The 13,533-nt window shown below is 53.1% G+C and overlaps 3 protein-coding genes across 3 annotated transcripts; 1 reads left to right on the top strand and 2 right to left on the bottom strand.

Annotated features, from left to right (window-relative positions):
- Positions 1-49: 49 nt before the first annotated feature.
- Positions 50-1,744, bottom strand: CLUP02_14909 (uncharacterized protein; the record flags this gene model as incomplete). Its single annotated transcript, XM_049293835.1, has 1 exon — positions 50-1,744. The coding sequence occupies one exon, from the start codon at positions 1,742-1,744 to the stop codon at positions 50-52; it is 1,695 nt and encodes a 564-aa protein (XP_049150981.1).
- A 500-nt stretch (positions 1,745-2,244) lies between these two features.
- Positions 2,245-4,304, top strand: CLUP02_14910 (uncharacterized protein; the record flags this gene model as incomplete). Its single annotated transcript, XM_049293836.1, has 2 exons — positions 2,245-2,484; positions 2,535-4,304. The coding sequence occupies 2 exons, from the start codon at positions 2,245-2,247 to the stop codon at positions 4,302-4,304; spliced, it is 2,010 nt and encodes a 669-aa protein (XP_049150982.1).
- A 1,289-nt stretch (positions 4,305-5,593) lies between these two features.
- On the bottom strand, positions 5,594-8,803 carry CLUP02_14911 (KH domain-containing protein; the record flags this gene model as incomplete). Its single annotated transcript, XM_049293837.1, has 6 exons — positions 5,594-6,406; positions 6,462-6,659; positions 6,713-7,390; positions 7,444-7,905; positions 7,962-8,231; positions 8,291-8,803. 6 exons carry the CDS (start codon positions 8,801-8,803, stop codon positions 5,594-5,596), a joined length of 2,934 nt encoding a protein of 977 aa, XP_049150983.1.
- Positions 8,804-13,533: the final 4,730 nt, after the last annotated feature.

Below are 13,533 nucleotides of genomic sequence, written 5' to 3' on the forward strand. Positions count from 1 at the left end.
ATCCATGGGTATCAAGAACAGGAACCAAACTCAACGACCAAACCCGGGATCATGCTTTCTTGTCCTGAAACTGAGACGTGCCGAGCATTTCCCACTCGCTGTGATACGTCAACTTCTCCCTCCATCTCCGCCCGACATCGTACACATCTTCCACAGCCCTGGCTACTTGCTTAGTAGGCTCTGTGGTCTGCGTCTTGACGAACGGCTCGGGGGGTTGTCGCTGCAGGAGCCGCCACATGTCCGACTCGTACTCGCGGCTCGCCTTTGCATCTTCGGCCTCTGCATACGCTTCCTGCGCCAGCTCGTTCCTGATCCTATTCTTCAAGGCTTCTCTCGTGCGATGTGTCTCGGGGAAGTCGTACGCGGAGTAGACGAGTACCTCGTTAGCCTCCTCGACGGCCTCGCGTTCTGCGTCGTCCATGATTGCAGGTGCCTCATCACTCGATTCTTCCAAGACGGAGTCCTCATCATCTGCCGAGTCCGACATTTCGTCTTTCTCGAATTTGATCTGGGGTGTCGGGAAGCTCTGGCTCGGATGCTCGGTATCCACTTCCCTGCGCAAGACGCTTTCCACGCGGTCATATGGCATTGGCTCCTCATCCTCGTCGTCCCTAACATCTTCGGCATCGTCATCGCAGATGTGAAGTCGTAACCTCCGTGCACATGTTGTCCAGAACTCGTTGCTGTTCTGCTTCATACCCAGCGATGCGACTGCCGCCTCAACGTCCTTGCGCCTGACCAGATTCCTCGTCGATGGTTCAACGTGCTTCCTGGCTCGGATCCGGGATTGCGCAATATAAAGTGTAGTGAGGATAATTTTCTTGGTGACAGAAACGAGAAGGGAGTGGAAATCCTGCAATGCCGTTGCTCTGATCGTTGGCGGTTCCTCGCTAACGTACTGCCAGTTATTCTCTGCATTGGATGCGTTCATGAAGATGCGCTCGGGAAGACGAAGGAAGCTCTTCACCCGAAGGACCTCGGTGAAAGACAGTCCGTGATCGCTCGCGAAGGTCGGGTCCTTGTCCAGTCCGTGGTCGCCTTCGATGCGTTTCGCGAGCTCCAGGTTGATGTTCCAGCACTCCCCCCACTTCTTCTGTTCGACGAGCTCCTCGTGTCGTTCTTGACGGAACGAAAGTGCGTCGGCTGCTTGGTCGAGCGCGTGGCAGCATAGCGGACTAATCTCGAGGGCTGCAGGGTAATCTGCTAGATGTATTGGCTTGTTGCCTCCGTCCTGCTCTTTGTCCCTTCCCTCAACAGCCTCTTGCAGGAGGAGGATATACTGGCGGACTTCGATCTCACTCTTGGTCTGGATCTTGGCCGAGATGCCCGGTAAGTCGTCCTTGCCGAGTCTCGAGAGAGCCTCGAAGAAGAGCTTCTTCTCGTACGACGTCCAAGTTGTCAGGCCAATCTGCGAAGGGGGCAGATTATCGTCTCCTCCGAAAGCTGTGTGATGAACGACATCTTGGATATCCCCGTTCAAGAGATCCAAGTAGTTGTTGTTGAAGACGCCTTTGTGACGCTTAAGAACTGGTTCCACGATCTCATCTTGCGCCCGTCGCTTTTGTTTTGAGAGGCCTTCGTCTGTGCCACTTTCATCGTCGCCAGATGATGCGACGGAATATGCAAAATGCTGTTCCTGATGTTCAAACTTTTGCCGTTTTGGTGGTGACTTATCAAGGTCCTCAAGGTCATGGTCTCCTGGGTCCTGGTTTTGCAAATAGTCGTGATCCGGCCCCATGCTCATTCTCGTCTGAAAATCTGAAGTCGACAATTCGGCCTAGGCGGTGTGTCGCGTACATGTTGTGATGAGAGCACCAGCATGTAAGAATTTTTGCCTCATAGAAGCCGAGTCCTGCGTTTTGGGTTCCAGGCTTGATGTGTGCTATCGGTGGCTGCCTCGAAGATACATGAGGTCTCTTAGTTGATATGAGATGAGCGATGCCTCAGTGTTGTAAGATGGAAGATTTCCCAGCATTGCGGACCATAGGTTCCTCCTTGTGTGCTTCTAACAGGCGCGCACCTAAGATTGCTGTGTGAGTGTTACCAGGAAACTTCGGGTACATCTAGGAAAGTACTATCTAGGGAGTGTGGGGATAATTTGTGGCAATCGATTGGAGCAACTGCGCGCCCCTTGCTCTCCTGCACATCCAGGTTTCCGCAACGGCGACAACCAACTACACTCATTACCTTACTTTAACGTCCTTTTTCATGTTTAACTTCTTCTAGAATGGAGGCCATCACATCATGATACCATTTGCCACACGGAAAATCTTGACGCCTTCCTTCAGCGTAAATGAATTGAGACTTCCCATTCTCATCAGAACCTCTGTTGAGAGACATGTTCCCTATGCTGGAGCACGATTTGCGAGCTCTCGGATACAGCTGAGAGACTATCAAGAAGAATGCATTCAATCCGTGCTACAGTCCCTCAAAGATGGACACAAGAGATTAGGAATTTCGCTGGCTACTGGTAGTGGCAAAACGGTCAGTGCCTGAAATGACGTTTGATGATTACAGGCAACTAACAACTTCAGGTTATCTTCACCCAGCTAATTGAAAGAATCCAACCAAGGGAAGCCATTGCCACGCAGACCCTCATTCTCGCTCACAGGAGGGAGCTTGTAGAGCAGGCGGCAAGGCACTGCACCAATGCATACCCCGACAGCACCGTGGAGATCGAGATGGGCTCCATGCATGCTTCTGGCGCCGCAGACATCACCATTGCCAGCCTACAGAGCCTTACGTCCGGGGACCGACTCAACAAGTTTGATCCGAAAAGATTCAAGCTCGTGCTCGTCGATGAGGCGCATCACATTGTAGCACCAGGTTACATGCGAGTACTGCGTCACTTCGGACTCGACAGTAAAAAGATGGACTCGCCGTCTTTGGTGGGCGTTTCTGCCACTTTTTCTCGATTTGACGGCCTCAAGTTGGGCGCCGCGATTGACCAGATCGTCTATCATAAGGATTATGTAGATATGATTGGAGACAAGTGGCTCTCAGCTGTCATGTTCACCACCGTGGAATCGACAGCAGACTTATCTAGGGTCAAGAATGGTGCAAATGGCGATTTCCAGCAGGGAGAACTATCGAGGGCCGTCAATACGGACCAGATCAACGAAATCACCGTGAGGAGCTGGCTGGCCAAGGCATCCGATCGGAAATCGACTCTGGTCTTTTGCGTCGACCTTGCGCACGTCGCTGGCCTGACGCAAACATTCCGCAAACACGGCTACGACGCAAGGTTTGTGACAGGAGACACGCACAAAGTCGAGAGAGCCGAGATTCTCGAGGAGTTCCGAAATCGGAAGTTCCCCGTGCTTGTGAATTGCGGAGTCTTCACAGAAGGAACCGACATCCCAAACATCGACTGCGTCATTCTTGCTCGTCCAACACGATCTCGTAACCTTCTGGTGCAGATGATCGGTAGAGGCATGAGGTTACATAAGGGGAAGTCCGACTGCCATGTTATCGACATGGTTTCCAGTCTCCAAACCGGCATCATCACTACACCAACGCTTTTTGGTCTGGATCCGAGCGAGCTGGTTAGCGAAGCGACTACGGCCGATATGGAGAAGATTAAGGACAGGAAAGAAGCAGAGAAGCTTCGTCAGGACCAAGCTTATTCTAATACTCCTGCGCTTCAATCAACTACGCCCACCAGATCGGTCACTTTCACTGACTACGACTCCGTATTTGATCTGATCGAGGACACATCTGGCGAGCAGCACATACGGGCCATAAGTCAGTACGCGTGGGTCCAAGTCGGCCAAGATAAGTACGTCCTCTGCGCGCCAAACGGATCCTACATTCGACTCTTCAAAGCCGGCGCCCAGACCAAGACCAGTGACGATGAAAGCAAGGAGCAGCTCCTGTGGCAAGCCGTCGAAATCCGCTCGCTGCCCCCAGGCGTCGCCAAATCCCCCTACTCCGCGCCTCGCGAGCTCCTCCAAGCAGCAACTTTTGCCGACGCGGTCCACGGTAGCGATAACTACGTCTCCAACTCGGAAACCTACCCTCACACATTCGTCCAGCGCTGGCAACGCTGGCGCAAGGGCCCGCCCACGCAGGGACAGCTCGACTTTCTTAACAAACTCCGCCTCAAGGAGGAGCCCCTGACGGCCGACGACGTAGACAAGGGCAAGGCGACTGATATGATTACCAAGATCAAGCACGGTGCCAAGGGCCGGTTCGCGAGCCTCAAGACGGAGAAGCGGCGCGTCCAGCGGTCTCACGATAAAAAAGCACAGTTGGAGGCGAGGACGCGGCAGGAAAAGGTCTCTGTTGGACCAGTTGCTTCTTGATTCGATGTTCTATGGTTGTGAGACTGGGGACTAGGCTTCTACATGGGTAATCTAGTCGTTGTGAGGTTCGAGGGGGCTGTCTCCTGCTAAGGGGATTGGGGCATGAATCTTGTAAGATTACAGCTTTTGGAGGGTTATCGTCTGGACCTATGCCGGCGTGCATGTGTAAACCATAGAGCCTTGCAACAGAGAGATTGCAAGACGGGGAAAACTTGTACAACATTCTTGGGAATATACAATCTGGGGAACATCTGCTGAGACTGACCGACTGTGATGCCCAAAATGTGTGAAGATACGTCCTAGATCGCCATTGCCAACAGCACTCTGCGTCAGAAAGGTACCATGGGAAGTAAGGGGGTTCGCCAAACCGTTGGCTGTGCATTTGGTCTCAACTTTAAACCGTGGCAGCTGTTTCGTGCCAGTCGAACGCAACTCATCGATTCAAAGATCGCCTTTCGTGATCCTCTATGTTGAAGTGATAACCTCACAGCTCCAACTGCCATCAACAATTACACATCACACAGAATAAGGAACGGTGGTTTGAATGACCATGGGTATCGTTGCATTTCAAGGTCAAACTAAAAAAAGGCCTGCAGGTATCCATACGGTTCCGTCGTCATCTCCCGCTTGCAGTTCAGTCAGCCGCTGAATCTTGCGCCATACTGGCCTGCCGCCATAACAATTTTCCCTTTCACCGCCTGGCGGACTTGCTGAGCCAACCCACACACTGAGAGTATAACGGCCTATTTCCATCTCTTCCCAATTGACACTCCTTGCTGGCCTCAGGACCTCGCACGCCCTTACTTTTCAACTCCTTTGGCGGCAGGAGACAAAATCTTGTGCGGGGCTTGACCTATATTGAATAGATCTGTAGAGGATTGCGAGACCTGGCTGCTGAAATATCAACATCGAGTTATGGGCGAAACCATGTGACCCCTCGACCTCTCGCTTTTTCGATTCCCCTGTGACCGTGGTCGCCAGGAGCGCTGAATGCATAAACAAACAAAGCCAAACCGCAAACAAGGTATCTTTTCTTTTTTGTCCTCCGCCTTTTGACTTCGGGGGTATAAAGAGTGGACGTTAACACGTGCGATAGCGACTATCGAAACCCGCAAGACTAAGAAACTAAATCAAGTAAAACAAAGTACGATAAGAGCAACAGCAGCAAAGCAAGCAAAACAATAACTTCGGCCGACCGATGCATCGGAAGCAACGTTCCGGGGGTATTGTACGCCAGGGTATATCCAGCCGGGGTATTTTGCACGTAGTAGATTTTCTAAGACGGGAATCTAACGGAAAGGTCCGATGGGACCGGGGTATCCAGAATTCGTAGAATGAGACGTAGAAGGGCGCCCGCTGTCGCCGGACGCTCGAGTGCTGTGACGTGGCGTAACGTCACCAGGTTGGGGAATGGTCAGCTTGTCAGAACCATTCCCAATGGGGCGGTGGGCCCATGGGTTGTCGTCGTCTGGAAGATTAACGCCGCTATCGTTCCAGGGGTTTCTGTCCGCATTGAAGCTGCGGGTAGATTCGATCGAAATAAGAGAAGACTTGGACACATTGCTAGATCCCTTGAAAAAGTTGGCGTGGGTCGAGTGGGAGCTGTTCTTGCGGCGGTCCAAGAAGGACGAGATGGAGGTCATGCTGCCAGGCTTGCGAAGACGATCAAAGATCGTGCCCCGCTCGCGAGCAACCTCCCCCTCGAAGGCCGCCTTGGTTGGGGAATCGGCGGCGATGGTGGCCGGAGCATGTTGGAGAAGCTTCGAGTCAAAGTACTGAAGCGAGTCTTCGAATGAATCGGACTTGGGCCGGGGGATTGAACCCTTCAAAATGGTCACCTCAACGCCAGCAGTAGCAAATTGAGCAAGAAGGAAGTCGATGGCGTCACGCAGGCCGCCGGCATTGTTGCGAGTAAACGTCCAGCGCAAGGCGAGAGCCGGCAAGCCATCCTCAGAATCAGCATCCTGATGGACAGTGACCTCGACTTCGTACTGCGTCTTCAGTTTCGGAACAAGATCGTGGGCGAAGCTGGGCGACTCAAGGAACTTGATGAACTCAGGGGTGCGGGTGAGAACCAACTCATGGTTGTCAGGAACCATGCCCTAGACAGAGTGTTAGTATGAGAGATCCAACGGCAAAGGTCTCAAGTGGGCGTACCAAAAATTCATCGACGCAATGAGGCACCTGCCACTGTGGGCCAGTCACCGTGACCTCATCGCTAGCCTGCTCAGTGCTAGGGAACACAATCTTGCAGTTGTATTTGCCCTCGAGCTCGTCAATCTCACCGAGACGAGCCAAGAGCTGACGATGATACAGGCGGTCAACATTGACGATCTGCGAGGTATACTCGGAGTCCTAGAGGGAATCGATTAGCTTGGCGATTAGGCGTACTGATATGGTCAACTTACGGCTCTGTCGACCATTTCCAGAATCTCGTTCTTAACAGCATCGAGATTCTGGGCGTTCCTGGCTGGAGTGCGGCAAATAACGTTGTCGACCTTCACGTCGTCATCCTCACGGCCCATTCCTCCGCGGTCCATGGCGTTGGAGAACTTGACAAACACAGAGTGCTTCTTCATGATGCGCTGGATATGCTGTCCTCCAATGCCGATAATTCGCTTGTGGTACTGATCGGGAACGTGGAAGGAGATGGAAGCAGGCATCTCCTGTTCGACAAGCGTGAGCCCCTGCTTCATTGAGTCGTAGCTGGCAGCCATGACATCAATGTTGAAGTTATACTCGTTGAAGCCATCGAAAATAATCTGTACACTGCTCTGACCCATGATTTTATTAATCTTGCCATTTTTCTTGCCACTCACGAATTCCTTGTGCTCGTTGGCGAGTTCAATCTTGACGCGAATCTGGTACTGGGACTGGACAAGGAACTTGATCTCAGACATGACCATCAAGGCGGCCTTTACGGCATCATCAGAACCGGTGATTGAGAAGTTCATCTTGTCGAAGGATAAATCGGCATCCGAGTTGGCACAAACATCACCAAGCATAGTTCTGACGTCGGCGGGGTTCGGAAGCTGGCGGCTGTCGGGCTGTTGGATCCACCATGCTGCGCTGTAGAACTGTCCGGCCTGTAGAGTATCATTAGGTTTGGGTGTTCGTCGTGTTCTCTTGCATTACTTACCAGGGCCATGACCTCGCGGACGGTGCGCTCAACATGCAATCCTTCGCTTCCCTGGACACGAACCATGTTGCGCTGGCTTGCCAGAGGAGGGAACAAGATGTAGGTGCCATTGGCTTCAAGGATCTTGCGAACTTTATCGAGACGGGTAAGCAAGACACTGTCAATTTTGGCCGGCGAAATGGTGACATCCTTCATGTACAAACGGATGCGGGAAACGGTCTCGTGAAGCTTCTGCTTGGCAAGCTCAATGGCCTGAGGGCTCTCGCCCGTGATGAAGATGTCTGTAGGGTCACGGCGGCTTGCTCCAGGCGGGCAGTATCGGTACATCTGGGAGAAAGGAGGCGGGAAGTAGATGGCAGTGCCAGTCGACGACTCAATGAGCTTGATGTTCTTTCGGTGGCGGCCGCACACAAGCTGGTGAATCGACAGGTCAAGCTTGGTGGCATCGACAACTCGGCCGAGCTTCACTACGGTTAGCGAAGTGAGACAAAATTATGCTGTTGATTGGCCAAGCTTACCAGAGTGTCAATTTGGATAAGCACACGGGCCTTTGCATGCTCGACGGAGAGAATATCACCGTAGATGGCTACTCGCCATCTTTGGTCTACACGCATCTCGGCATCACCCGTCATGCCATCAACCACGGGTGTCAATTTGGGTCCTAGCAAGAAAATGTCGACCCCGCAGTACTTGGAGATGTAATCCAAGGTGTCCGTCACTTGCTGCTTCAAGGCACCAGCGGTCAGGTCACAGACAAGGTGGCCCTCAACATCAACAGTCGTACAACGCTAGATTGACACGGGTTAATCAACGGCCCAACAAGCCCATCCGTATATGCAAAACCTACCAAGACAGTCTGGTTGTCGTTCAAAATCGTCTCCCTGCTCTTGTTGACCATTTCCGGAGTTCCCGACAGGCACACAGTAGTGACCTGCTGCCCCTTTGCATTCTTGGGGGTCGTTGAGATGACATGAGCCTCGATCTGGAAAGGGCCGTTGGTGATGTCCTTGCAGACCTTGCGCAGGTTGGCAAGATTCTGGGTGTGGACAGGCAGCTCGTGAACCTGGACGTCGTCGGCGACGTCCTCGGGGTGGGTCCAGCGCAAAACGGCATCGTCAGTAGCGTGAAGGATATCCTCAGTGTTGGGACCGGCGAGGTCGGAGGCGAATGGCACATTGAAGGAATAGTGAATGATTGGCGTCGGAGCATCGAGAGGCTGAGGCGAGCTTATTGAAGCAGCCTGTTGAGGAACTGTATCTCTTCTCGGGTTCATGGGGTTCATGGGCATGTTGGGACGACCCATTCCAAAGTTGGGGCTCATCCTCTCGGACCAGTGACGCATGTTTGCCAGTTTGTTCATATTGCGAGCTCGCAGAGACAGTCGTGGGGACAGGGAGGGGAGGAGGCCACAGAACCGGACCGCGAACGACAATTGAGGGTATCGAAACACACGAAGGGGGGCAGGGCAAAGGAGAAAAAAGGAAAAGGGGGGATGAAGAAAAAAAAAGAAGAGGTGTCGCTTCTCGAAGCTCTCTCTCAGACTCGGTGAAGGGTCTGTAGAGAGAAGATTGCTGGAGAGAAGAAGATGTGTTGGATGGGTGTGTGAGAGTGGAAGAACTCAAGAGAAGAGGAGTCGAGAGATTCAGAATGCAGCGAAAGATGGTCATAGGTGCCCGTGGTGGTCAAGGCCGCACTGCAGCAGGCCCAGGCCAGACTAAGCAAGGCATGGCATGCCATGGCAAGGTGGTCCGGCCACTCCCAGTTCCCCGTCCCAGTCCCAGTCCCAGTCCTAGGTCAGGGCTCCACTTTGGCGGCCAACCAGCCAGTTCCTCGACTTTTAGTGGTGTGTGGCCCCTCTCACTAACAGGACACAAGGGCTCCTCCCTCCTCCAGTCCCAGATGTTCCCCGTCTCAATACGTAGGTACATGCAGAGGTACATCCGCGGCGGCGCTAATGTCGCGGTAACGCGAGGTATCTTCCCATACCCACCCTATCTTTGGGCCCACGGACGCCGGACACTGAGGTGGTACATGCTGAACGGGGCCCCTGTTGAACTGAAAGTGTGCCAGTCTCGATTCCCTCCAGGCGAGGGGCCACTAAACTTTCCCCCAGCGAAACCACCAAACCATCCACACAGCCCACCAGCCAGGGCACATCACCTCACACATCGGTCACAAGATAGATTGAGCGCAGATCTGGTCCAGCAAGACCCTTAACTCAGTTCATCTCGGGCTTTTCGTGTCCTGTACCTACCTTACTGTACGGATTCATTACTCGGGGAGCTTGGCTGTAGAAGCTGCTCAGGTTCCGGATAGCAACACTGTCTGTGGAGGGGCAATGGAAGAAGCACAAGGTTGCTACCACCACCAAAGAATGAGATACTTGAACTCACAAGTTGCCGTCAGCATGCCATTTGCTAGCCACGCATGGAGTGAGGAGTGTGATGTTTCTTCCTGCACTCAACGGCCCCCAGGTACTTATTACCTTAGTTATTCTCAACCAAGTCTTGGTAAGGTACCTCCGGCAGGTAGCTAAGTGACACCCTTGGAGGATGTACCCACACACGGCACACCCTTGCATTTGGGATTCGCTCACTCATAGCGGCCGCAGTCCATTGAGCTGTTGTCACGACGTGGTAAAGTGTGTGACAGGGCAGGGACTGTCAAGGTCGACGGGAGTGGGCCGATGCCGTCGGGGCCCGGCCAAACCGGCGGGATGTAGCTCTGAGCATTCTCTTCTGCGAAAAGGAACCTCCCCTCTGTTAGTGCAGCCCTGCCTCAGCTTCCTTGCACATCCTCCACTTCTCCTCATTCCACCTTCTTCCACCACCCAAGACTAAGAAATTCCGACAGAAATTCAAGACTGGCGTAGGCGTATTCTGCAGGTTCAACATCGCACCTCGCAACTTCACATTACCACAGAATATTACACTATACCAAGACTTTCAAATTGAACAACTGCTCAGTGCTTTAACATCTCTACGAAAAACTGGAGTCTCCCATGTATCGAGCTTTGGGGAATTGGGAATGCCAAGGTGCGACCCGGCTCCTTACCTCCGTCCGCCATCCCCCGCTACTTTACCTTAGCTCGCCAGGTAATATGTGCGTTGCCGGCGAAGCATCGGAGTCTTGAGTGGTTGATGATGGAAAGCGCGACATTGCAATATTTGAAGCACGTTCATCTTGCGGCAGCTAAAACATTGAAGCTTCCCGGGTACTAAACCGTCGTCATGCATGTACGGTGTGCTTTACTCTCATACGCACCCGGTCTGCATGCCACGCGCTGAGTACCATTTCAGAGGCACATATCAGAGACATGCGTGCAGACCTTCTTAACACGAGCGAGAGGAAGCTTCCGACTAGGGGCTGCCGTCCCGTAACGCAACGCAAACGAGGGAACCCGAGCAAATTATCCTCTACAACCAGAGTAGAGCGACAATAACGCGTAAACAACCTTGAAGAGCGAGGATGCGGCTTACGACAGGTAGGTCATTCGGTTGCAGGCATCCAGGGCCCCGAGTCTGGTCCGCCGGTACGCGTACGAGCAATAAGGCTGTGTCCAACTACCTATGCCATCTCTTCAGGTCTGTGTACGGTAAGCCATGTCCGATGTCCGGTGATGTCTTCTGAATGTCTACCTGACCTTCAGGTGAGATCCCTAATTCCCAAACCCTGTCCAGGTACCTACCGGGCTTACTTTGCCCTGGACGCAAACAAGCTCACTTACCTTGTATTTGGAGAGCGAGCAGTCAATATCGCAATCTCCCCATCCTCAAGCACAGCCTCAGGGGGACTCCCCAACTGACGTATTGCTCCTACCGCTCGGAGACAACAAGGGTCCCGAAGCCGCCACTGGCAGCCAGGCATTTTTCATGTCAATGGCCGACTCACTGAGCAATAATCAAAAAGCGCAACGGATGAGCAGAAATGCTTGAGAAAAGGGAGCTTCATAAAGGCCTGGTATGTTGTTGCTTCGAGAGGAACGCCCAGGCCTTGGTCTGCGCTCCTTCCGCATCACCTTAGTAAGGGACTCGGGAAACGTGACCTGGACGGGCCCGCGGGTACTCGGAAGGCCGGCCGATACAGATGTACTTTCAAGTACATGTCGCTAGATGATGAGCGGGAAAGCACTTTCGACTACACCAACCACTCCCGAACACCCAAGCCCTTAGTCCAGCTCCAGCACTGGCCACCACTCTCATGTAGGTACACCTACTAAGAAGCGGCGTGCGGCGTGCCTGGACAGGAATGGAACTTGTCAAGCGGCGAGCCCAGACCAACAGCGGGCTATCAGATGCTGCTCTACATACGAGAGCCTCCCAGCGGGACATACTCTTCTTGTACTTCTCCTCGTCCGGAGAGATATGCAAATACCAACGAGGCAAGCAACATTGGACGGACAGGCGTCATTTTCAGCGCTTCTTGAGCCAGGCAAGTTTCTTGGCTCCTCACCTTGAGGTCAGAGGCCTGAGAATGGGATAACTTCCCTATCTGTACTTACTTGAGCTTCGTCAGAAGCTCGATCACAGACTAGGATTTTGTCTGGCTGATTAGGGTCTAGCAAACGCCCCACCTACTCACATTCACGCTCTCTCGAGTCCCCAGTCTTCAGTCGCCAGCGCGTTGCACTGCCCACCGCCCACGGTCGATGAGACCCTCCCTCGTTTCGCTCAGGCGATCCTGAATTCCTAGTGCTGGGCACGCGACTGACAGCCAACATGGGTCGATCTCTGCTGCCTGTCCCATCATATACTGCGCGTCGTTGCGGGATGCATCATCGAACGCCTAGGTCTTTGTCAACTTCATGTCCACGCATAGCTTGAAGCCAAGAACGGCACATGAGTACCGCAGACCGAATACTGCAAAACACAGCTTTCATTACCATCTGCGGGAGGCTACGACTCGAGTCACCACCAGGCCAGCACAAGTTGTTATGGACGTTGCTTGTTCTCATTGGCTTGTCATCGTCGTCATGATATCAGTGTGGTCAGCGTTTCTGCCGCATCCTAACCCAAAGGCAACCCTTGCGGAACCTAACGCAGTCTGGTGTGAGGCTGACAAAGATTCCTATTGTCCTCATTCTCCAACATCGAACACCAACTTATATGGCCCGGGAGCAATGCAGGTCTGTTAACCGGTGACGAGCAGACCCGGCTTCTCACTAGCCGGCAGTCGTGTTACCAGCGCTTAGTCGGGCGACTTCTGACCGCCGTTGAGCCACCCACAACGTTGACTTTTCCAGCATATTTCAACAATCTTCATCTTCGTGATAGTAGTCCGTTCAAAATATAGGTTACTTCAGCACGCTCCCGACTCAAGTCCCGACGATTTTGGTATCGACTACTGCTTTTACTCAAGAATGCAACCCCCTTCCTTGCTGCATGTCCCATCTGGAAAGAGAAAATCGGCCGGGTGCAACAAAACGAACACCGCGACTTCCCAAACGGTCACTCCCCGACGTGTTGGAGCTTCAACTGAACTTTCGCATTTTGCCTTGAGGTTGGCCAACATCCCTGAACCCATGGACCAACGCCTTCCGCTTTGCGTCTCAAATACTAGGCGTGGCGTAAGGGAGCTCGAGCCTCGAGCGAAGGCTTCCCGAATCCCACCACGCCATTCATCCACGGACCACAGCCGTCTTCTGGCCAGTTACGGTCACGGAGAATTGGTCGTCTTCTGCTCCAATTCTTTGGCTCTTTGATAGGGCTACATCGGCGCGCCGGCACTTCACAGTGTAGTCCTGGCCAGGGCACTAGTCATTGGCTTCACTTGTTGCCCTCTACCATCGCTGGGGGTGATTCTTTCACTACTACATACTACAGGACATTACGACCTCGAACGCCATGTACAGCGGCGTGGCTTGATGAGGGCAACTGACACATGTCAAGCAAACACCACCACGAGGGGTTAGGGCTTCCCTCGTAGACCAGAGAAAACCTGGTCCTGTCTTAGACGCTTACCCTCGATGATGTTCCCGAGACAGGGAAGATGCCTTTAAGTGTATCGTCGCCTGGAAACAGGACCAGGCACTGGTACGAGTGTGGTTGCTTGATCTGCATCCAGCGAAAAAAAGAAGGTGCCCGCGCTCTA

Source organism: Colletotrichum lupini, chromosome 8 (assembly GCF_023278565.1).
Source record: "Colletotrichum lupini chromosome 8, complete sequence".
NCBI lineage: Eukaryota > Fungi > Ascomycota > Sordariomycetes > Glomerellales > Glomerellaceae > Colletotrichum > Colletotrichum lupini.